This window comes from Panicum hallii, chromosome 9 (assembly GCF_002211085.1).
Source record: "Panicum hallii strain FIL2 chromosome 9, PHallii_v3.1, whole genome shotgun sequence".
Lineage (NCBI taxonomy): Eukaryota > Viridiplantae > Streptophyta > Magnoliopsida > Poales > Poaceae > Panicum > Panicum hallii.
Window position 1 is genome coordinate 60,555,247 of NC_038050.1, and position 25,940 is coordinate 60,581,186.

Sequence of the window (25,940 nt, forward strand, 5' to 3'; positions counted from 1 at the left end):
AAGGAAGCTGACGAGCGCGAGTTCCTATTTGTCACCTAAGCCCGCGCCGATGACAGCGGTCTTAGATGAATCTCCCTCCTGAAGCTGGATCGTCTTGAGGGCCACGTCATCAGTCGACTAGATGCTTGACTTGCTGGCCTTCTTGGAGGGAATCTCCAGCCCAAACTGGGAGAGCTGCTGCGCGGCCGCGAGTACTTCTCCCGAAGCATCTGGCACGCGAGTAGTCGATGCATACTGGATCGCCTCCTGATTGCAGTCGTACGACTTTTTCAAGTCGCCACGGAGAGTGAGTACTCCACTGAGTCCTGGCATCTTAAGAAGCAGATAGACGTAATGCGGCACTGCCATGAACTTGGCGAGTGCCGGACGACCCAATATTGCATGGTAGGAAGATTCGAAGTTGGCCACTTCGAACTTGATAAACTCAGTACGATAATTCTCCCGCGTGCCGAAGGTGACTGGCAGGACTACCGTACCAAGCGGGTGTGCCGCGTTACCTGGGACGATGCCGTAAAAGGGGGACTTGCTGGGAACCAGCATGTCCTTGAAATCCAAGCCCATTTTCTTCAGAGTGCTGACGAAGATGAGATTGATCCTGCTTCCGCCATCGATGAGGACCTTGGTGAGCTTGACCTCCGCCACCACAAGATCCAGAACCAATGGGAACTTACCGGGCTCCAAAAAGCTCGTCCACTGATCGTCGTGAGAGAACGAGATGGGGACCTCCGACCAACGGAGTGGTCGTGGTACCGCCGGCTCGATGGACAAAATCTCCCGGAGAAGCAGCTTCTGGTCCCGCCAGGAACAAAAATCCTCAGCTCCCCCGAAGATGACGTTGACAACCTTCGAAGCGTCTTGAAACATCGGGTTGCGCCCGTGGTCCTCTTGATCATCGTCCTTGGGTTCTTTGTCCGTAGGCTTCTTGTTCTTCTTTCCACCACCGGAGTTGCTGAACGTCCTCCGAAGGTGGTAGCAGTCAATGGCGGCGTGGTTGGCGCCCGGATGCCATGGGCACTTTTTCTGCAGGAGTTTCTCGAACTCCTCCTGCGTCGTCGACTTCTTGCCCCGCGAAGGACAATCGATAGCCATGATGATATCATCTGGCTTTCGTTTCCGGGGTGGACCCGAAAAGTTCCGCTGGCCTTTGTCGTTGCGGTTGTCATTTGGGCGCCGCAGATTGCTATCTTGACGCCGCGGGAACCGCTCCCGCATCTTCTCCTCCTGTTCGGACCAATCGTGCATCATATCACGAAGGCCCGCAACAGTCTTCGGCCTGTTCCGCCCAAAATCCCTGTAGATGCCCGGGTCGGTGATGCCGTTGTAGAAACAATCGATGATGTCGTCCTCTGAGATGTTCGCGATGGTGGCGCGCACATCGAAGAAGTGACGCGTGTAGGACCGCAGAAGCTCGTTACGCTCTTGCTTACACTGAGCAAGATCATGACGAGTACCTGCACGAGCAATTGCTCCCTGGAAGTTGTCGATGAAGACCTTCTTGAGGCGCTCCCAGGAGTCGATTGAGTTGTTGCTGAGACTTTCCAACCAAGTAAGCGGCGCAGGGTCCAAAGCCATCAGGAAGTAGACGACTTTGGTGATATTCGAACCCCCTTGCAACCTCAATGGCCGTGGAGTAGCAACAGAGCCACTGCTGAGGGGCTTGCTTGCCGTCGTACTTGGTGATGCCGATCGGTTTGAAGCCCTCCGGGTACTTGTAGCTGCTGAAACGTGCAGAAAAAGCAGGGAATCGGTCGCTACAGTCATTACCTTCAGTTTCGACTTCTTCGCGGACCTTGCGCCTGGAGGAGATCATGGTCCGCGCGTCGCGACCTTCATTGATTTGCTGGCGCAGGTCCTCTGGAGGAAGTCAATGATTGGCCTGCCGCGGATGACCCCCTTGTGGTGGCTGCTGCCTCCCACCAGGGGCCTGGCTCCCGCGAGCGTTATCGTTGCTGAGCTGATGCCGAGGACGACCGCCAGCCGTTCGGCTATGAGCCTGGCTCCGACTCTCACCCACGCGCTCCTCCCTGATGGTGGACGCCGGGTTGTGCTGGTCCAACTGGATCCAAGCCCTCTGCGCGTAAAGGAGTGCTTGAAGCACTTCCGGATCATGGCTGCGCTCGAGGATGGCCGTTACCCTGGCGATGTTGGCCACCGGAGTTCTGAAACCCCGTTCGCTTACGGCGGCGAACTCATGATCAAGCTCGCGATGCATAGATCGCCTACGCTCGTTGGCCCTCCTCCGCCGGATTGTGCGGGCCCTGTTCCTGGCCCTCCGCGCCTCACGATCGGCGTCGTTCTTGTCGCCGGCGTTGGCTGTGATCTCATCTTCGAAGATCGCTTCAAAGTTGACGAGGGGATGATCCCCATCGTCCTCGCCTTCCTCGGCCATTAGCACCTGGCGGGAGGAAAGCTCGTGAGAGCTCTCGTCGACTAGTTCAGTCGACCCCTCCGCCGCGGTAGCCAATGGCCTGCCCTCTTGAAAGGGCAAGGGCTCGAGGTGAGCCACAAGTCGACCCTCTGCCTCGAGTAGATCGGAGAGCACCATGCCCTTCCAATGCACGATGCGCCCCTCCGGCAAAGAGATGATCACCAGATCACCGGTACCAGAACAACCCGAAGCCCCCCGACACGCGGTGGCTTCAGGCTTTTCGTCCTGGAGCAGAAAGTCCAGGTCCTTCTCCAACATGAAGAGGGACCCAGAGACGTTGGCCTCCTGAAGATCAGCGGCCGGCTTGCACGAGCCGCATTGGGACCGGCTATGCAGATCCCTAGATTGAAACAAGTCCAACCCAGGGGAAGTTGCCGCAACACTAGAAGAAGTCGAGTCTGGAGCAGACTCCATCTCGATCTGTGTTGCGGAAGCATGGAGCGGCAAGTTGTCGAGCCCGTCGACGAATTTGTCGAGGTCGCTGCGAGGATCCGCAGCGAAGGTCTTTGGCCTCATGTCGACGAGGAATCGCCGAAAATTGCCCACACCATCTGCGATGCAGACCCACGAGCCAAAAACGAATGTCGTACCCTGGGAGGGAACTGACCTGATGAATTTGAAAGATGCCATCGAGCTCGCCGGTGAATCTTCGACGTGATCCCCTACCTGGCGCGCCAGCTGTCGGTGTTTAACCGACTGCCCACCGAGGGATATACCCAAGGTGGTAAGTTTGGGGTGAGGGGACGCCGAGATCAGGAACTCGAAGGTGCAAGGAACACAAAGCTTAGATAGGTTCGGGCCGCAAGATGCGTAACACCCTACGTCCTGTATGGTGGTTTGTATTGCCTTTGGTGTAGAATGACCTAGAGATCGTCTGTTTTGAGAGGGGTCCCCGACCTCCCTTATATATCCGAGAGGCCAGGGTTACAAAGATACTAACCAATACCAGCTGAGGAATCGTACCAGAACATATCTCGAGTAGATTCCCTCTGTATCGGTTAGCTCTATCTCCTATTTAAACGGGATAAATAAGAGATAAACGAGATGAATAAGAGATAAGACGGACTTAATCTCTTAGACCTCTCTAAACTACGTTACATACCCAGTCCCGTGGCCCCGGGTCTGACAACTTCCACCCCAATGGAAGTCGACTCAGCTCCTCAAGAAACTAGTCAAGAGGTCATGATGATCGAAGTCAACTGGCGTGCTACATTCATCGACTACATCAAGAATCAAGTACTTCCTCCGGGAATTAAAAAGGACGACGCAGAAGCAATACGCATCATGCGTCATAGCAAGAACTACGTCCTCATCGACGAGAAGCTCTACAAACGAGGCGCAGGATCCGGTGTCCTCATGAAATATGTCACAGCAGAAGAAGGAAAAGAGATTCTACAAGAAGCTCATGAAGGCACATGTGGAAACCACGCAACTTCACGTACTTTGGTTGGCAAAGTCTTCAGATCTGGATTTTACTGGCCAACAGCATTATCAGATGCAGAAGCACTATCCAGACGGTGTCAAGGATGCCAGTACTTCGCCAAACAGAATCACTTGCCTGCTCACAACTTGATCACCATACCTCCGTCTTGGCAGTTCGCCTGCTGGAGCCTAGACATGATCGGACCACTACCCACAACACCAAGAGGTTTTACACACATATTGGTGGCAGTCGACAAGTTTTCTAAATGGATTGAAGTCAAGCCAATCACGAAAATTTTGTCAGATCGGGCAGTAGAGTTCATTAGTGAAATACTCCACAGATTTGGATTTCCCAATACCATTATAACCGATCTAGGATCAAATTTCACTTCGCAAGAGTTCTGGGATTATTGCGAGGACTCCTCAAATATGTATCAGTCGCGCATCCAAGAGCCAATGGTCAAGTAGAACGCATCAACAGACCGATAATTGATGGACTAAAGAACAGGATCTTCGATTCCACAAGCAAAAGGAGAGGCAAATGGCTTGCAGAACTACCAATGGTAATCCAGGGGCTGCGCACTCAACCTAGCAAGGCTACTGGACAAACTCCTTTCTTCCTAGTATATGGCTCTGAAGCAATACTGCCAGCCGACATCATGTGGAAGTCACCTCGACTAGAGATGTACGACACAATAGAAGGAGATGACAACCATCAAATAGAGCTGGACTCACTCGACGAGATGAGTTCAATGCTTTACTACGATCTACTCGATATCTCCAGAACATGCAACGATATCTCGACCACAACATCCAAACAAGGTCTTTCAACACAGGAGATATGGTCCTTCACAGAATCCAAGATGAAACAGGCCTGCACAAACTCAACTCGCGATGGGAAGGACCTTTCATCATCTCCAAGGTCACAGGACTAGGCTCCTATCGACTGATCTAACCGGACGGACTCGAAGTCCCTAACTCATGGAACATCGAGCATCTGCCAAAGTTCTATCCATAAGCTGTTAGCAAGCACTTCTCTAGATTTGAAATTTTGATAAAGAGACACAGTTTTGGAATTCAGATCAAGGACATCCATCAGCTCCGGCTCTATTAGCTACTTCGACTACCAACCTTTCTTTGTTAAGTCAAAGTCAAAGGCACAGCCTATCGAGTAGTCGGGCTAAGAGACATGCACTCCGCGGCCCTAGACAAATGTTCTCTACCCTCTCCAGGAGTCATCACTCCATCGGCTACTTCAACTACCAACCTTTCTTTGTTAAGTCAAAGTCAAAGGCACGGCCTATCGTGTAGTTGGGCTAAGAGACATGCTCTCCGTGGCCCTAGAGACAAGTTCTCTACCCTCTCCAGGAGTCATCACTCCATCGGCTACTTCGACTACCAACCTTTCTTTGTTAAGTCAAAGTCAAAGGCACGGCCTATCGAGTAGTCGGGCTAAGAGACATGCTCTCCGCGGCCCTAGAGACAAGTTCTCTACCTTCTTCAGGAGTCATTACTCCATCGGCTACTTCGACTACCAACCTTTCTTTGTTAAGTCAAAGTCAAAGTCAAAGGCACAGCCTATCGAGTAGTCGGGCTAAGAGATTATGTAGTCGGGCTAAGAAACATGCTCTCTGTGGCCCTAGAGACAAGTTCTCTACCTTCTTCAGGAGTCGTTACTCCATCAGCTATCTCGACTATGAACCTTTCTTTGATCAGTCAAAGTCAAAGGCACGGCCTATCGAGTAGTCAGGCTAAGAGACACGATCTCTGCAGCCCTAGAGACAAGTTATCTAACGTCTACACGAGGGATATACAGAACATCCACTTCCCAATTCCTTATTGCTCAGGCAAGGTTTCTCGAAAGAATTAGGATAACTCGTATAGTGACATGTCATATTTACATGGCAATCAGAAGATACAGTACATCCTACTATTCTATCATCTTTACAATCTGATCAGCCATTGACTCAGCTTCCTCAATATATTTGACGAACTGGCCATGGTCACATCTGGCACACATGCCATCCCCAAGAAGGGAGATCTTCGCCGAAGGCCAATAACACTTAACAAATCCTAGAGCCTGTGCTACACAGTTCCTAGAACTCTTGGCCAAGTAGTCAACGATCTTCTAAGGAATCTTCTGCAGCCGCTCAACCAAGCTATTGCTGGAGTCGTCGACTACATCAAACGACTCGACTACTGCTTGAGCAGCCATCTTGAGCTCCTGCAGCTCCTTCTTGTGGTTCTCGGTCCCATCTGTCGATTACAACACAGCAAAAAATCAACATCTAGGCGACCAAACAAGAGAAAGCCACAACAAGACAAAAAGGAGATTGATCCTTTGACGATCCACGGTCGTCTCCTTCAGCTTTTGTGACTTCAGATATGAGCGATTGGCCATTTGCTGCATAACAAATCCCAATTAGCCCCAAAATCAGAAGCATGTATAGAAGGAAAAGTACTCAAATACAGGACTTACCACAGAAAACCTGGTGAATTCACGAACACTAGCCTGGAATTTCTTCAAATTCCCAAGCATCAGCTGTGGATCATCTTCAAGATCTTCACCATGATAATATTCAAATGGAGGAGGGGATGTTGTGATCTCTTCCACAAAGTCACCACTCGACTCTCCCTCTCCTTCAAGATCAGTCGAAGCACCTATTGGTTTTTCTTCGTGAAGCAGTCGAGAAACCGGAAGAATTCTCAAACCATTATAAGGTGGTATGATTGGCTCACCAGTTGGGATCTCTTCCGAGGGTTGCGCTGCCGCTTCACCAGTTGGTTAACGATCCCCGCACATCAGAAAGAATGGCAGTACCAGCAACAGGACCATCCTCAGCTAATCGCCTTCGCTTAGGCAAGAATCTAGAGCTACAACATATACAAAGATATCAGGCACCAAGCTCAACCGCATCAGACAAACTGGACCAAATTACTCGATTGGTAACCTGATATGACCGCTAGCCCTCCTCTTGTGCACAGTTGTCCTCAGCTTTTTGGGACAAGTAGTGCCGGCTTCGGGCTCAGGACTCCTATCTCGGTCCAAGGACCCGACATCCCCAGCTTTACCCATCACACCTTCTGCAAGGGTAGCATCATCATCATCAGAATCAATATCTGACAATGCGGCTAGATCAGCTGGATCCGGATGAGAATCAATAGCCGGCTGCTGAGAACTCGGCATTTGATGAAGCAGACGAAAAATCTGGGGTAGCGGGGCATCACTCCGAAACACAAGCAATTCATTCAGCAAGACAAACAATATTCAGCCCACAGGCACCAAACAAGGGAAAAACCACCCGAAGATTCAGAAAATTACCAGATTTGGCGGATTCTTATGACGATACCGTTTAGGGATTTCTGGCTCAGCATCCACTCCCTCAAATATGCTATACAGAAGCGCCATAGCTTCATCCGGATGAATTTTCTCTGAAGAAAACCTAGAAGGATCTTCTAAACCAGAGTACTCGAACCCAGCATTGCAACGCTTCTGCAGGGGTTGAATCTGTCTCCCGAGCCAGGAAAAAACAACCGTCGCACCGGTTACTCCCTTATTCTTCAGAACAACAATCTTCTCAAGCAGTTCCTCTTCTTGAACCGGAATAACCCCATGGTTGAACCATTCTTGACATCGTTTGGGTGGCCTGAGAACTCTGTTAGGAAGCGCCGGCGCATGATTGTCGATGTAAAACCACTCGGCCTTCCAGCCACCAATCTGACAGCGAGGAGTCTATGTACCTCCCCACCATTTGAGGTTGAAGCTCAAGATTGTCACCCCCAACGGTGGCAACATTTCTAAAGTTTGGGTACAGATTCAGAAAGAATAGACTCTTAAAGATATCGAAGTAGGGATAAATCCCAAGGAAAGCCTCACACAAGTGAACAAAAATAGCAATGTGGAGAATTGAATTGGGGGTTAGATGGTGAAGTTGGATTCCCCAGTAAAAAAGAAGACCCCGAAAGAAATCATAGACCAGAATCGCCAATCCGCGCTCAACGAACGCCTTAAACACAACAGTCTCGGCAACCCTCTCAAAAGGCCTGGCATGCCCCTCAGCTGAATGCCACTGAACAAAAGCCCTAGGACGAAGGAGCTGACGACTGACAAGAGACGAGATCTCGGAATCCGACAACTTACTTTTCTTCCAACCATCAGCAATCGTCGCCTCCTTCTCGGATCCTTGGCGCTTGGACTTCGTCGGCACCATCCAGAAAGTAACGAGCCTCTTCTCACGCATATGCTCGAGGGATGACGATTTGAGATTAGCAGACGCAAGAGCAAGTGAAAAGACCTAGATCGGTTTGGCACAGTTACCAAGCTAGTGGCATTTCTAAAAATATCAGGAAGTTCAAAGGTTACACTCCAAAAGAACGCCTCAATTTTGGAACCTTAACCCTAAATCAAGGGATTTCAAGTCAAGACTCGGGGACTGCGGGATGCGTATCATAGATAGCAACTTTTTTCGAAAGATGATTTGAATTTCAAATGAAGATTCGAAAGACCCAGAAGACAGAGATGACCCTCAGCCTGATCCTTCAGTTCAACCTAAGGCTCGGGAGCTACTCCATATGGAGTGCGAGTACATCACGCACCACATATGAAGGAAAGGATCCGGGGCTTGAACACCTCATAGCCTCGATGCAGCCAAGGAAGTACTCGAAAGACTACTCGAAGCACTCGATGGGCTCCAAACCTGGGCAGCTGCCAGGGTGGTGGATCCCAGAAGCGCTCGATGCGCTCGATGAAATGGAGGAGACTTGGAAGTTGTTAGATGCTATGAGATTGGGAGAGCTTCGGAGCTTACGGAGTCATCTGCCAGAGGAGAGTCAGCTAGAGATTCTTGAGGACTTCCAGCTGATCCCTACGGAGCTACACTTGCACCGCTGCCCGTACGAGAGCTTGCCGCCACTAGTTGAGACCCCGAAGATTTTGGAGAGCCTGGAGACCCTCAGGGAGATGTTCCCAGCCGACTACCCAGAGAAGTTGACGTGCTCGGATAGCAGCCAACTACCAGGAGATGGAGTTCTCGCACCGATTTAGGGATGGGTTGTATCTTAGCGGAAAATAGATATGACCGGGAGTCCGTCAAGGAGTTATGGATGACTTATATATTGCTTGCTGCTTGCATAGGAAGACCTAGCCTTTCCTTTGTCCATATTTTATCCCTTATGCATCCACCTATACGCTGCATGCGGATGGTGACGTGAACCTATCCCATTCTTAGGGATAGCTTGATAAGATGCAGGATCCGACCCGGAGTTCGACAACAACGACGATGGATGGTACGATTGAAGGCGTGCTATGCTCAAGGATATGCCTGTGGTAGAGAAGACCCAAGATGAAGATTGGCCGGAGGCCTAGCTACCGTTACACTTTCTGTTTGCTTCGCAATTAGCCCAGTGGGCTTGTAATGGGAGATTCGTACTACATATCCACCGGATGATGTAATAACTAAATCCATGTATGCACCTTTTATGATGGTATGACAATGATTACTGTCTGAGATGAATTCTGTATGTGATAGCGACTGATCCAGAGACTATCACGCCGATACAAGGAGTCGGGTTATCCTTATGGAAACCCGGTTCGTTTCATACAGCGTATGAAATCATGATATCATGAAAAATCTTAAGATTTTCAGACTTCATTTGCTTTTTATAGAATTTTAAAACGATTCGGGCACACATTCGTGGTCGTGTTTTCTGGACAAGATGTTCGAAATTTCTTTTCATTTGATAGGTAAGGCCTCAAACTAGGTTACATAACATGAATATCATTTTTTCACTCATTTTGTTATGTTATATGAATCACTTGCAGTTCTAATTTATTTGACTTGATTCAAAAAAATGCTTGAAATGCAATTAATTAGTTAAATATAGCAAATAGATACAAAAATGCACTAAATTTTAATATGGAGTACCACATGTTGTATGTAAAGAGTAGAAAAAATTTCGAGATGAGAAGAGAAAAAAGATTTATTACTTTGCCGTGTGAAAACACACGAAAATTTATTACTTTGCCGTGTGCCAAAAAAAACACACAACAAAGAATGGCCATGTGTGCACATGACAAAAAGGTTGACGTGTGCCCGATAGAAAGCACACAGCAAAGAGCCGGATTCCGGTAGTGTCAAGTTATATTTCTAGTTTCCACAATTTATACTTGATATACATAGAAATATATTTGGCATATTTGTTTTTTTATCCAACCTGATTTTTTTTCCGTGATGATTTATCTTTGACATAGATTTTGTTATGTTTTCACGTTTTCATTGTATATATTTGTGTCTGCTTAGGTTATGATATAATAATGTCGTTGTTTGTTTCTTATATATTATATAAGATTTGGGTTTACCGGTCGGTGATACGTAATATTGGACCAAATAAAAATTTGTGGTGGAATTGTTACATGCTTTAGAAATAATAGGTAGGGATTAATGGAATAGAAAAGGTGAAATATAAATCAAACAAACGAGAAAAATCAACGGTGTCATGCATTTAAGAATGCGGATAGCAATAAATAAATCACGGACTAATATTAAGAAGTACTTATGTCTAATAACTAATAATCCTACGAGATACTGGCATCAGTACACAGTGGTGGCACCTGAAGCCGACCAAACTCGTCACACCCTTGTGCACCAATGCCAGTGAACGCATCAACAAGCATCGGGACAAGCTTGACGAGCGCTAGCCTGAACCCCATCGAGCATGACCGTTGCCTGCTCACCTCGGTGGCACGGGCGTCGCCGTCAAGCGTGCCGACGGGGCAAGCTTCCTGCAGGTACGACTCGCAGGCGCGGAGGGCGTGCCGCCCCCGGCGGCGGAAGTGTTCCACAACGAACGCCTCAAAGCCTGCCGGCGGCCGGCGGACGAGGTGCAGCATGGTGCGGAGGTTGACAAGGTAGGTGCTCTCGCTGTAGGGGAGCTCGTTGCGGCGGCCCTCCGGCGTGCCGACCTGCGCCGCGTAGCCTGCTTCGTTGTAGTAGGGCTGGGCTGTGAGCACGAGGCCCTGGATGGAGACGACGACCTGGAGGACGCTTGAGGATGCCGGTGACCACAGCTCGGGGCCCTCGCCGCCAAAGGTGTCGAGGAGGCTCAGGCACACGGTCCCGGACTGGTAGAGGTTGGGGTTCGCGCGGAGGCCGAATGAGTGGTACTTGACCTGCGCCGGCGCGGCCGGGTACGATGGCGGGAGCTGCAGGTCGAAGAAGAAGAGCCCGTCGTGGTCCGCTCGCGCCCACCATCACTGTCACACCCCAAAATTTCAATTTTGGATTGTGAATATCTTTTTAAATAAAACTATCCATCTTCTGCTTATTTCGAGAATTTTTCAGAATTTTCTGGCAATTATTCTCATTTTCTCTAGGGCTAAATTCATTTAATGGAAAGTTCTAGAACCTTTTTCACGAGATTCAAGTATTTTATTTGGACTCCTTCTGTCCCAAAATACCTCCAGGATTTTTCTTGGAATTTGTAGGATATATTTTTTATGGATTAAAAGATTTATCTAGACTTTTCTAGATTTGTTTTAAGCCTAAAAATATATTCCGAGCTGTCGTCCTTTTTCTTTTCTTTCCTGGCTAGATTCAGCCTGTTTTGCTCTCATCGAGTTTCCGATTCCCTAATCTCTCATGTTGGTCAAATCATGCTCGAAACGGAATCTTGTTTGGATTTCAGCATTTTCCGTTGATACTGTGTTGTCATCACCATCAGCTCAGGTGATTGGCACTATCTCTCCATATCCCTAATCCTAGTCGGATCAACCCGACCCGTGAGAAGCCGTAGATCAACTCGTCTTGGCCATTGCCCTTTTTCTAGTCCAAACAAACGTTCATCTTCCTCAGTCCGTTTCCGCTAAGTCGGCGTGCCGTCGTTTTCTTGGATCCATTTGACCACCTCTCGGTCTCTCTCTTTCTCGGCACTAGTATCAGCCTAATGCTCCTCTCCATTGTCATTTCTCTCAGTAACTTGTGTCACCCGCAGCAGTCAAAAACTCATCTCTCATTATCGACATGTCAAACACCCTTCTGTCATCTCCTTCTACCAACCAACTCAGCTGCAACGAAAGAGGGCTAGGTAGCATGCAGGCTCATCAGAGGTACTGTCGTCCTTGGCCATGAGCAGCAGCGTCCAAGAGTCTTGCACGTAAACTACTTGCACAAATCTATCTTCTTCAATCCATCTATGCCTTATCTCTTGCAAGTTCAACAGTATGGCACATGCAGTAATTAATCTTGATTTCCTACGTACTCTTCCTGTGCAAACCGTGCAGTTCTTTGCTATTTATTTTGAACATGCATATCCCGATCAACTAATCTGTACTCTCACCATCCCAACACGTACAAGGTTCTGGTTAAAGGGCTGAGCCCGTGGCACTCGTTTTGGACCTGACCCAACCGGCCGCGGGGCAACACCACGTCGCAGCCTCTTTTTGAGCGTCCTAGGGCCACACATCGTGCGCCCTCTAGTGCCGCTGCCTCGGCACCCCTTCGCTGCGCCGCGCCGCCGCCTCGTCTGTGCCGCACGCCATCGCCATCGCTCTCCGGACCGAGCGCATGCACCGGCGAGCTGATGCGGCCTCCCCGGTCGGCAGCTGAAGCCGACGTGCCCACGAGCTCCATTGCACCCAGGCGAAGCCCCTGCACCACGCGCATCTGACCTACACGGCCCGTGCTCCTCGGATCAACCCACCGCCTCCCGTCGCGCACGAACAGAGGCCTGCTACTACTCCACCGAGACAAGCAGCGTCGCCAAGCAACGTCGCGTTCGACGGCCGTCGGTCCAATTGCCACCATGACGATCCCTTCAATGAGACGCATCTCCTCGCACCCTCCTCGATGTCACCCAGCCACCGGACCCCGCCACCCTCGGACAGCAGTACCTGACGCCGCACGCCGGCCTCGATTCCGGCCAACCCCGAGCACCTCCTATGCCGGTGAGCTTTGAAAACGAGTTCCCCTCCTCTTCCTCTCTCTTTTCCCCATCTCACCATGATCTGAAATCGTGCTCTTGAACGCCAGCAAAGGAAAGCGCCAGCAGCCTCCAGGAGCACTGTCCGCCATGCATGGCCATGAGCCATCTCTGTTATTTGCAGTACTAATTAGTGCCCAACCCTGCTGCCCCCGCTCAACAACGGTGACCCGAGTTCGGAGGACAGAACCTGGACGCCCAATTTTGGCCCAAACAAACACTGCCCTTAGCCCACGAGGCGCAACGGGCCATTCAAGTCCGCTGCTGTGCGCTGTGATGCGATCAACCTCCTCAAAATATGCTAATTTGATTATTATTAGGAAAAATATTAGGAAATTAAATGAGTGATTTTATGCTTCACTAATTGAATGATAAATGACTAGAAGTGAAGGAGATAGACGGTTTAAACAAAAAAGATCCAAAATTTCAAACAAGTGTCTAGAATAATAGGAAAACTACAAATAAAAATAGTGAAAATTAGCTCGTTAGGAGCCCATCCAAAATTGTTGTAGACCCAACGAATTAGTAGTTTATTTAGCGCGCTTCCCTAATGCATTTATCTTTGAGAAGTTGGGTGGTATGGGAATATGGGATTGTCTCACATATCCTGCAACTTTGGGTCTTTGGTAGATTTAGGCGTGCAATGAAGCTAAGTTAATCGCCAATCTGCTAAAATACAAACTCCTGTTATGTTTGAATCGAAGGCCGTCAGACTCGCCGAAGGTTGTATTGTACCACTAGCCACCTCGCCAAACCGAGAACGTCTTTTATTAACCTATCTTAAAACTGTGTTACCAAGCAAACATGGTAGCATCTAAATCGGTACATGTAAACTTATTAAAAAAATATGAATAAAAAGATGAAGCTATCATCTATATGCATGTAAAATTTAAGGTTAAAAAATATTGGTGCTATGAGAAATAAAAAGAGAAATGAGCGCATGAATCCTTGAGGGTGCGACTATTCATATCTGATCCACAACTCGCAAATATTTGTATGTCGATTTCTCTTTTTCGTTTCTCCTTGCATAAATTTTGTTTAAGCTTAAATTTTAGATGCAAGTAGATGAATGTGTTCTCTGTCAATCCATATTTTTGTTACAATTTTACATACACCGTATTTAGTAACACGGTGACACCTAGCCACTAGTATTTGGTCTCTATCAAGACCGCGGCCTTCATGGATCCAGAGGCGTGTTTGGATTCTACCCTCGTCGGACCCTTCCAAAGCCTTGGTAGTGGCCAAAATTCGGCGAAGGATTCGGGCACCCCGATTGGGCCGGGCAGACCACGCAAAAATGAGCTACGACCATTGGGGCCTGCCAAACTCTCGACAGCATCCAAACACCGCCCATCTAACACAGGCCACAAATTACAAACCACCAAAACCATGCGTGTAGCGAAGCCCATCAGGATTCTGGATTCAGGCGCGTCCAATCAAAAAGAAAATAAACAGGAGGATTTGGAGCCGTCTCCCCAACCAGATCTCGAGACACAGGATGGGCAGCCACATGCCCACATCCTATCTTGAATCCCGTCAAGCAGCAGAAAATCCGAAACATCTCTGTCGTGCCTCGAGCCCTCGACACGGTAACATGGCCCCCGCCTCATGGGAGGGAGTCAGGGAGCACCGAGCATTAATCATCTTTTGTTTGCAGACGACTCTTTGCTACTCCTGAAAACAGATGATCGGAGTGCAAACCGTGTGCAACATATTCTTTCGTTGTATGAAGATTGCTCGGGGCAGATTATAAACAAAGACAAGTCCTCAATTATGTTCAGCAAAAATGCCAGAAATGTGGAGAAACAACAACTGATGACAGTCTTGGGAATTAATGTGGAGGCACGCACTGAAAAATACCTGGGGTTGCCAGTATACATGGGAAGATCAAAGGAGAAAACTTTTACATATCTGAAGGACAGGGTGTGGAAGAGACTTCAAGGATGGAAGGAGAAGTTACTATCAAAAGCTGGGAAAGAGGTCCTGATTAAAGCTGTGGTGCAAGCTTCTCTTAACACTTCGGCACAAAAATTTTGGGGTGCCTTTTCCATCCCTTTCCGAACAGCGGGTATGTGGGAGATAAAATAGGCGGGGGATTACTTTCAAGTGACAAAAATATTTGCACCTAGAATTCAAAGCTATTGAATTAAGCATTAAAAACTTCTTACATCTCTAACTTTTAAGTCATATATATCAAAACATTTTATTCCTGAATTGAAGAACTTTCAAAACATACATCAAAAACTTTATACAACTCTAACTTTCAAGTCATATATTAAATCCTTATACATGGAATTAAAAAAAATTATCAAACCATACATCCAAAAGGCATCCTACATGATTACATCTATATTGTTCAAGTTAGATATCAAAACCTTTGTACTTGAAATTAAAAAACTTTCAAATCATATATAGAACATTTTACTAATCTAGCTTTGACATCATATACTGAAATATTTGTGCTTGTAGTTGAAAAACTCTCTATATCATTTTCTTTTATGCCATACATTTAAAACTTTGCACTCTAGATTAAAATATTTTAAATTATGTATGAAGATTTTCTCCATCCAAAACTTTTAGATCACATATAACAATCTCTCTACCTGAATGTTGAAAACTCTTAAACCATGCATCAAATACTTTGTATCCAAAACTAGAAATATTTGAGATCACATACCTAAAAGGGTACTGCGTCTCTAGCTTTCAAGTGATGTAAAAGAAACATTAAATTAGGAATACAGAAACTTTGAAATTATGTGCGGAAAACTTTATACTGGGAATACAAGAAACTTTGTACTTGGGAATACAAACCTCGCTTGATTTTAGCTGCTTTTGGAAGGAATTGCACGAATTTGAGCAACCCTATGTATAAATCCATAAAACAAACTAGATATTTTTTAAACAAAAATGAACTAGATCGGTGACACGTTGTGTCGTCTCAAATTGATTAAATAATCAAGAACTATGTATACAGAATTTACCTTACATATGGATTGCGGGAGGGCACAGACCTCACCTTGCCGCCCTCATACCGCAGCCTGACGTCGCCTACGGCCATTCTCTCAAGTTGGACATCACGAATTATGACCACTTCAAATCCCAACCACCAAAATTTTAACAGCTCTGGTCAAGTCTCCTCTGACGTGGCTGCAGCACCTCATAGATAGTTGTGCTACTAATTTATTTTTGGGCGGAGAGAAGGAGATTGGAGACAGCTCAAAGTTGAGGCGATTGGAGAGAGAGGTGAAGGACGAAGGGGGCGCACGTGTCCGTTCGCTGCTATCGGCGCCCGATAAGATTTTTGGTGAGCTCTCAACCGATTCGACGTAACTAACACATCTAATAACATTGTTAACTAACCGTTAGGCTGCTAAGTGCTAAAATATATCTTGATGACCACTACCTCTAAGATAAATCCAGCAAGTCGGAGAGCCCTTCACCGGCCTCCCCCGCCGCACCATCCATGAGTTTGGTGGTGGTGTTTGTTCGTTGGCGGCCCATGAGCAACGAGATGCAAGATATCTGGGCCGGGCCCAAGGCAATCTGTAAATGAAAGCGTCTCTAGTCAAAATGCACAGCACTTCGACGATCATCAGTAGGAAACCGCAAGAACGGTGCCAAAAAATTCAAGAGAGTTGGAGAGCAAACTGCAATTTCCAGATAAATGACAGGGGAGAAGCAGACGATGCTAAGTTTTGGCAGGGGAGCAGCATCTGGAGCCGCCGGCGCAGCCGCCGGCGGCGCGGCGCGCGATCCGCGTCCGCCTCTCCTCGGAGAGCTGCCTAGCGAGCCCGGCGAGCGCGTCGGCGTTGCTCCCTTCCCCGGGTACCGGCTCGTTCCTCCCGGTCTCCACGTTCACCCTCGACACCCGCTGCGCCAGCATCCGCTCCCCGATCCCCACGAGCGTCCGCATGTTCTCCGGCGTGGCGGCGTCCACGGTCGCCGCGGCGCCGCGAAGCGAGCTGTCCTGGATGCGGAGGTAGTCGCGGTCGCTGTGGAGCGACTGGAACAGCACGGCGGAGTGGATGTCCACGAGGTCCGAGCTGGCCGCCATGAAGATGTCGATGATGGGGGCCATGCCCTTGTTGCGGAGCCACCGGACGACGCCCCACCGGGAGCACTGCCGCGCCGTGAAGAGGCCCTCGTCGGACGCCGACCCCGTCCCGATCGACAGCACCAGGAACTTGCGGCAGTCCGCCGGCTTCACGGGGAACAGCTCCTCCTTGTCCTTGCCCAGCATCTTCTTGGTGATCTGCGTCATCGCGACCATCGTCTGCACATGATTTTAATTTCGGGCCAGGTGATCAGCAGCTTGCCACTTTGAATCGCGGTCATGTATGTATGCTTCGACGACGCGATTAGACTTTTGTTGAGTTCTGACTGCGTTCGATTACCGGGTTGTTGGCGGCGACACCGCCGTCGATGAGGTTGTACTCGCGGGCCTTGCCGCCGGCGTCTTGGGTCTTGAAGTAGTGCGCCGGGAGGTAGGTCGGCGCGGCGGACGTGCTGATGCACACGTCAGAGAGCAGCGCGTTCTTCAGCGGCGTGCTCCTAGCCTGCAAATTGATCGACACGGCGGCTGAATCGTGCATGGACAAAGAATCGATCAGGGGTTCCGACGGCGTACGTCGTAGGTGGAGAAGATGATGGGCTGGAGCAGCTTGATGTCGAAGGTGGGGATGACGACGTTGGTCAGCGTGTCGGACACCCTCGTCTCGCCGAGCATGCTCCGGATCATGCTGCGCAGGTACTTGCCGCTGTACCTTGGCTTCCTCAGCGCCGACATCGCCGCCGTGAGACTGCTCCTACTGCCACAGCGCAACCACGCACCGACCGCCGGTGTCAATGCCGCATCGATGCTCGATCACACGCATGTCGTTTCTAAATTCCAATTCACTCGACGGCCATTCGATGAATCAAGCAACCCTACGCGCATGATTTGCGGAGGGCGATCGATCAAGAACAATGGCTGACTCACCTCTGAGGGAAGATGCGCGGGCAGTTGTCGAAGTAGAAGCGGTTGATGTCCCTGGCGGCGAAGAGCGGCCGCTTGTCCTCGCCAGGGGTGGTGATCATCGAAGTGATGAGGCCGCCGGTGCTCGTGCCGGCGATGCAGTCGAAGTAGTCCGCCAGCCTGGCCTCCGGCCCGTCCAGCTCCTGCAGCCTGGCCTCCAGGAAGGCGAGGATGGTGCCGGGGATGAGCCCCCGGATGCCGCCGCCGTCGATGGTCAGCACCGTCACCCTCTGCCCCGGCACCACCTGCTCGCCGACCACGCTCCCAGCCATCGCCTTCGTTCTGCAGGCGCTGCATGGCCGCCGGGACGAGTAGCTCGCCATTGCTCCACTCTCTGCACTCGATCGATCGATCAGCTACTTGTGGAAGGCCAAGAACTGAAGGGGTCAAGATCCAAAAAGATCGAGCAGTGCTTGCGCGGCGCGGTTCCAATCGATTTGCTAGTGCTGTGATCGGTGAGGAGCTGCTCTTCTCTATATTTAGAGTGACAGACAGCGGCAGGTGCGTGCAGTTGCATGCTACTGAGTACTGAAGAAACCGAGCCTGCTTCAGCCCGGAAACTGCTACTGCATGGTAACAACAGATCAAGCACAAAGGAGACATGCTATGTTACCAAAGGCTGAAACCTTTTCTAAGACCATGTCGATCACAATTCACAAACTGCATGTCAACCTGGTATCTCAGAAAAAATAATAATAATAATAATAATGTTCTATGAAAATATATTTCATTGCAAATCAGACACGTGTTGGTATGTATATATGCTCTCAATATACAGAAACTACCAAAAGCAATAGCCCTGAAACTGGATGATATTTCGTCCCAGGCAACAGGTTACGGCACAGTGTTACCTTTTTTCTAAACAAAACTAAAAGCAGATCCATGCCCAAAAATCATGTGATGGCGAAAAGAGAGCAGATCTATAGGAAGAAACTAGCGTACGCTGCAATTTTCCTCAACGAAAGGACCAAGCAAGCAGCACTGCAGCAGTGCTAGAAAGAAACCGGACCAAAAACACCCGAAAAATGCCTGGCTTTCTCCGCAGAAAGCTCAGACGAGGCAGGTTTCTGGATTGTTTAGGCCTGTATTACGTTTTGTGAAAAAAATAGACACACATGTGCACCCTTGCTTGTAATTTCTAATTGTAAGAATTGTAAGGAACATGGTCTCATTAGGCTATATTTGTAATTTTGGTGATTGTGTGATAGCATAGTCCACGTGACTTTAAGAGATCATATTTGTAGAATTTCTACGTTCCATGGATGGTGTCCAATTCATACACAAGACAATCCAAATCACAATCAAGATGTCCAAGCTATAGTGAAAAAATAGAGAGAATATTTTAGAGGTGTTCAACACAGCCGAGATGATTTGGACAAAGTGCAAGAGAAACTAGTCGACCAGATAAATCGATGGCATAGAATTACAACGGATCGGTGCAGTGCAGAACTGCAACGACGATCAAGAAGTCTTCAGCGTTGGACGAACCGGTCCTCATCGTTGAATAATCCGACAAATCGTAGTTTAATTACTTAGAGAGCATGTCAAGTGACAGAGGATTTTGGGAGAAATTTCATTAGCGCTAGGTGAACCGACGGTGTGTCGGATAAAGCGTCGGTGCAATTACGCAAGCAAAAGAAGATGCGGTAGAGAAGGGCCAACGACTATGTGGCAAAAAGGGGGTGACCGGATAAACTGACACCCATCCAGGCAGAGCGAGTGTACTTTTTCTAGCCGTTGGAACAATAGCTCTTTGGAGTTGATAGGCTATTTATACCCCTTCTATTGCCTATTCAAGTTGTTGGAGTCTAGAGGAAACTCATACACATTCAAGAGGATATCCTAGCCACTGTAATACTTAGTGATCACATCCATAGACTTTAGCACAAGCTTTGAGAGTTAGTGGTAGATTAGACCAAGAGTGAGTGAGAGAGGAAGATGTGGCTGCATTGTGTTTGGTTCTAGAGTGACCACCGCTGTAATCTTGGTGTGCCGGTCTTTTAGAGTCTCAGTGACTCGTCGGCAAGTCTTCGACCCCCGACTTGGTGTGGAGTGGCGTCGACGATCTTGTTCGGAAGACGAGGAGATCCCTGCTTCGTGGGAAGCTCCGTAGTAAAGATGATGTCAAGGTGACCGGCGCAAAAGGTGGTGAGCATTACGTTTGTGGCAAGGACTTCACCTACTTGATGTGGGTCTTAGTGGCGAGACTAAGTTCTTGACTGGAAGAGATACTTGGTGACCAGGAGCGTACCTTGGTGGAGCTCCAACGTGGATTAGGGGTGGATTTAGCCCACCGATACCGCGGGAAAAAAAATTAACGTGCCGAGTTTGCATTCTCCTAACTCACTCCTTTATATTCCGTACTTGTACTTGCAACTTGTGTGCCTTATTTATTTTTTAAGTAGTTCCAAGTTAGGATTGGTTATAGGTTGCAAAACTCTTTATTTTATAACACTTGATAAACCGTAGTTGCACATCTATATAGTATCCGGTTTAAATTTTGTGAAATTTAGATGAAGTCATATGTAAAAAATTTAAGTTTGCCTAATTTACATTTTTTTCTCTTAGACTACAAGCACCGAATTCTTTCACTGATTCACATGAGGTCACATCAATGATCCATCGCAGAGGCAGGATCATCGGACGCAGAGAATGGCCGGCGAAAGGAACAATGCCGCCGTGCCACTGTGTTCAACCATTGATCACATGGTTGATCGTACACCAGCATTTCGCCGATTCGTTTTGACTGATCATAAAAGCTCCACGCGCTCATTTGGATTTGGACGACGCACAAATGCGTACGCACGACCGCACACATGCACATCCGAAAGTTCCATCTGCTGTAAAACCACTTCTACATAAGCTTACTGTTTGTTATGGTGAGTCCACGCGATACCCATTCTAGAAAAATTGTTATGGTGAGTCCACGCGATACCCCATTCTAGAAAAAGGAAAAGAAAAAGACATTCTGGGTTTGCATCTAGTCAAGCCATTGACACCATCATTATCCAATTTCTGTACGTTCAAATTAAGTATAAAAAATGCCACTTGTGTTTATATCTATAACAATAATATGAATCTTACTATTACTAATTGAATAATAGTTTTAGAGCATACACATGAATCATCACAGACACATGATAGAAAATATAGAAATAGGTCTATTAGTACTCCACTAAGTCTATTAGTGTTTAGTGGCAACCTTGGTAAATTTTTAAAGATGACATTAAGTAGATAAATAGGTGTATACTACTACATTTTTGTTGCCTCTTTAATTTTTTTGGAAGAAGCATAATTACTCCAAATTAGGGCTGAACGAGGTAAATGATCATAAAAATAGATGAAGAGCGTCATAAGGTCTGCTTTTATTATTTCCTAGAAGACTTGATAGAATTCTACCGAAAAACCATTGGGGCTGGGAGACTTATTGTGTTCCATTTGAAAAACTTCCTTTACGAGGTGAGAAATCTCTTCTCATCCTCCGTCACGTTTGAGATGTCTTGTTCTCAACCAAACTAAAATTGTTACTCTCTAGTGGATCAAATAGTCCCTTGTAATACTTTGTAATGCACACCTTCAATTGACGTTGTCATCCTTATCACTCTATTTTCTTGTCCTAATGAATATATGTTGCTTTCTACTTCCGTCGTCGTTGGCAACCAAGTGGAAACATTGGGAATTATCATCACCTCCAAGAGATCTTTAACCTTAGCTCGCGTACCATTTTATTTCCTATTCCATCAATAGATGAACTAATTGTTCCTTGAAGTAATGTTTCGTATTAATGTCACAGACCGAGAGAGCATTGATCTAAGCTTTTGTTATAAAAAGCATCAGTCAAAGAGATCAATTTCTTCTTCTCTTTTTTATTGTGCCCCATCCTCTCAAAAATTCCCAGATGGATCTTATTTTATCCTGCCATTTCTCCATGGCCGTGTTACCTCTAATTTATGACTGCCAAACATTAGCAATCAAATCACAGAAACCCTCCCTTATTAAAAGTCGCTGATGGTTATTGTAAGAATTGAGAAGTACCTATATCCAGTAGGCAGTAACAGGGGTGTGATCTCCGTGGGAAACTTCATGGTCTCCGTGGGAATTGCAGGCATCTACCAGACTAGGACAATGTTTCAATCTCGGCAAATCCGCGGTCCTGGCAAGGGTAAGCAAGGCGCCACCTATTTAAACCGGTCTTGGCCACAGTGTGGCTAGCACTCACCCACAAACCAGAGGTGCCTCGTCCCTGGCTTGGACATGGCCGTGCCATACTACCGGCCGCTTGCTCTGCTCCTCCCGCTCGTGTGCCTCGGCTTGCTTCATGCCGATTCCGCCGCCTCTATCACCGCCGGCACCCCCGACGGTTCGGAGCTGTGGGGCTACGTCGAAGTCCGGCCAAGTACGTATGAAATCTTTCTTCATTTCTCCGTTGAAGCAATATGCGCTTAATAACATGTCGCCGTCGATGCGCTGTCGCAGAGGCTCACCTGTTCTGGTGGTACTACAAGAGCCCGCAGAGGATGTCGACGCCGGGGAAGCCATGGCCGACCGTCCTCTGGCTGCAGGGCGGCCCGGTACGAACCTGTCTCTCCTCCTCCTCACGCACACCTGCCCTACTCTGTTTCACGAGAACTTGGCCTGAGTAAGCGTTGCGATCAACCATCGTCTTCTCCGATCCCTCGCAGGGCGCGTCTGGCATCGGGCTCGGAAACTTCCAGGAGATCGGGCCGCTGGACGTCGACCTGAAGCCGCGCAACTCGACGTGGCTGCAGAAGGCGGACCTCATCTTCCTGGTCAGTCTCGGAGAGCGACAGCGACAGCTCTGCTCCGGTGCTCCCTCTTCTTCCACGCCGCCCTGCTGTCGCGATGCTTACGCGTAGCCCTCTCCGTCTCCGTGGCGCAGGACAACCCGGTCGGCACCGGGTACAGCTACGTGGAGAACGACACCCTGTTCGTCACGACCGACTGGCAGCAGGCGGCGGACGCCACCACGCTGCTCAAGGCGCTCGTCAGGGAGGTGCCCGCGCTACAGGGCAGCCCGCTGTTCCTGGTTGCCGAGTCCTACGGCGGCAAGTACGCAGCCACTCTCGGCGTCTCCGTCGCCAGGGCCGTCCGCGCCGGCGAGCTCAACATCACACTCGGAGGTGTCGCGCTCGGGGATAGCTGGATCTCGCCGGAGGATTTCACGGTGAGAAACCTTCTTTTTTTTCTTGAATCTTTCAACGCATGAACTGGGAGTCAAAATGAGCTTCGGATGGTGCAGCTCTCCTACACGCAGCTGCTCCTGAGCGTGTCGAGGCTGGACGACAATGCCGGCGACGAAGCGAACAAGTAAGCCCGCAGCTTGGGAACAGTAGGTAAACCACCATTTGCCATTCTTCATCTTTAGCTTACCGATGTTTTGATCTCAGGAGGGCGGAGACAGTGAAGCAGCAGATCGCGGCAGGGCAGTGGGCCACTTCGCAGGAGTCCTGGAACGATCTGCTGGATTTCATCTCTACCAAGAGCGGCAACGTAGTAAGTGCTGAACTGAATGTTGGCTCCCACACTTTTAAAATTTTACTCATTGGTTTCTGTTGTCTTAACGTCAAAGCCCGACGTAGTACTCAAGTCAGGTCTCCTTTTGAACAAAGGAAAAGAAATAATGGAATTTGAAAGGATTTGAATCTTATCGGAACAAAGGATTCAAATGTTGTTCTTGCAGTTTGTTTCTACTTCTTATCTTTTTCCATGCTCATTCCAAAGGGTGTTATTTCTTGCTGTTTTTCTGTGCTTTTAATTCCATAAGATTCTAGGTACTAAGGCACTTTGGTAATGGCTTTTAGTATTTTGCCCCGTAAAGATAATCCTGTGTTCTAAAGACTAAAGAGGCACTCAGTATTGGCACAGCTTTATGGGTCTCTTTGATCACAGCATAATTTTCTTCTATGTTTTCTGTCGGTAGGACGTGTACAATTTCCTTCTTGACAGAGGCATGGACCCGGTGTCTGTGGACTCATCAACGGGCTCATCGCTGAGCAACTTACAGGCGACGAGGTACTCTACATACCTCAGCAGTCAGGACTCTGGCTCCAACAACACCATCGATGGCATCATGAATGGGGTCATCAGGGAGAAGCTTAAGATCATCCCCAAGGACTTCAAGTGAGCATCGCTTTCGCATCATAGTCACTTTCGTGTCGATGTTATGATGCTAGAATTCCAACTGTAGGTGGGGGGCGCAGTCTGACTCGGTCTACTTTGCGCTGGTCAACGATTTTATGAAGCCAAGAATCAATGAGGCAAGCTAGCAAGACACTTTTCATGAATCAAAATGCATCTTCCAAATTGAGACAGTTATATAGTGGTGTTTGTTTGATAAACTCTCTGTTTTTCTGCTTCAGATTGATGAGCTGCTGTCTTATGGCATAAATGTGACGGTGTATAATGGCCAGGTCAGCATTACTCTGCCATTTCTACTATCCCCAGCTAATCAGAACTACTCCAGCGAATCAACGATAATTCCTACCTTCTGTTAGTGCTAATATGCTATTACTACATTGGCATTTCTATCTAAATATCACGTTATCACGAAACTTAAGGACAGGATGTTAGTGGTTTAGTGCATGGGTGACGATCGAGACACTAAAAGCAAACAGATGTTGCATGTTCGACATCAACTCATAGTGCTCTCGATCAAATGTAGCATTCAGGTTTAACAACGGCATCAGGACATGGAAGAACCCTAGATGATAAGCAACCGAGTAGAGTACAAGAATAAATAGCTTCGTTAAACAGTGGGAAAACAGGGATAACGTGACGCCAACTCGCATGTTCATGTTCCGGACCCTACCAAAATAATGTGAACCTTGATTGTGAAGTTTAATCAGTGATAGCACATAGGGTCATAGGGACAATCACTTCCTTGTCAATGCTAAGAAAATTCCAACAAAAGAGTATTCCAGGCAAGGATTTGTGGATGGATAGCCCATCAGGACCCCTTTGCAAGGAAGGATTTAGGGACACGAGATCTTCAGGTGGCACAAGGCATTTTCCCCAACAACCGCTAGCTCACATGGCTAGTGGCTGTGGCTCACATGGTCACCTAATTGGGACATTTGGATGATCCATATATATTATGTAGTTCGTAGTTGAAATGCTTTGAATTTATACAGCTATATTTTCAGTACTGATCTTGATGTATCTTTTTTCCCTATCTAAAGCTCGACATGATCTGCTCGACCGATGGCGCAGAAGCATGGGTTCAGAAGCTCAAGTAAGTGTTTGTCTTATTCCTCAATTCTAGCAGATTCTAGACAATGTATATCTAAATGACTGAATGTTTTCTCCATCCGGGGATGCACCGATTTCAGATGGGATGGTCTGAAGAGCTTTCTGAGCCTACCAAGGCAGCCTCTGTATTGCGGCGCCAGCAAAGGCATCAAAGCCTTCGTCAGGTCCTACAAGAACTTGCATTTTTACTGGATTCTTGGAGCTGGGCACTATGTAAGTCCGAAGTTCCCCCAATTTCTTCCCATGTGAGGTTCCTGAATTTAAGCTTATATATTCCTTGTGGGATATCTGTTCTTTGATTGCAGGTGCCTGTTGACCAGCCTTGTATCGCGTTGAGCATGATCAGCAGCATAATCAAGTCACCAGCAAGTTAATTGATTTTAAGTGATATATGCTGAGAACAAGGAGGGTCTCAACTACAAGAAGCTAGCACAAGAACATTGCAACATTCTTGAAATATATTATAGGTTGCATACTTAAAAGGCAATGGAATTGATGATGCCATTCCTTTTTATTTTTTTTCGTTAAAAACAGAGTACCTATCTGATATGAAAGTGGTGGCCTCATCAGCATATTGCAGAAGCAATAATCCATCGACCACCAAAATGCCGTGCAGAGGCTGAGCTTGTTTCTATTTTCTAAAGATTTGATTCCCAAAAGATTGGAAAAAATACATCCTTTCGATCTTTTGTCATGTGTTAGCCTATGTTTCAATTTGGGAGAAAAATATAAATAAAGGCACATTTGTTACCTTCACACATAAAAAACAATTAAAATTGGAAATTGCACCCAGACTCTAATGTTAAAATATAAGTGAATTGACCATATTTT

The 25,940-nt window shown here is 47.8% G+C and overlaps 2 protein-coding genes across 2 annotated transcripts; one reads left to right on the forward strand and one right to left on the reverse strand.

Moving 5' to 3' along the window:
* Nucleotides 1-16,514: 16,514 nt before the first annotated feature.
* Nucleotides 16,515-18,163, reverse strand: LOC112873271 (patatin-like protein 1). The gene is made up of 4 exons (XM_025936265.1): nucleotides 17,805-18,163; nucleotides 17,454-17,634; nucleotides 17,221-17,382; nucleotides 16,515-17,099 (listed from the first exon to the last, which is right to left on the reverse strand). Exons 1-4 carry the CDS (start codon nucleotides 18,161-18,163, stop codon nucleotides 16,515-16,517), a joined length of 1,287 nt encoding a protein of 428 aa, XP_025792050.1.
* A 3,903-nt stretch (nucleotides 18,164-22,066) lies between these two features.
* On the forward strand, nucleotides 22,067-25,859 carry LOC112876178 (serine carboxypeptidase-like 51). The gene is made up of 12 exons (XM_025940230.1): nucleotides 22,067-22,236; nucleotides 22,317-22,411; nucleotides 22,523-22,630; nucleotides 22,741-23,025; nucleotides 23,101-23,168; nucleotides 23,249-23,354; nucleotides 23,782-23,981; nucleotides 24,049-24,118; nucleotides 24,221-24,271; nucleotides 25,040-25,092; nucleotides 25,190-25,322; nucleotides 25,415-25,859. The coding sequence occupies exons 1-12, from the start codon at nucleotides 22,095-22,097 to the stop codon at nucleotides 25,481-25,483; spliced, it is 1,380 nt and encodes a 459-aa protein (XP_025796015.1). The 5' UTR covers nucleotides 22,067-22,094; the 3' UTR covers nucleotides 25,484-25,859.
* The last annotated feature ends 81 nt before the right edge of the window (nucleotides 25,860-25,940 follow it).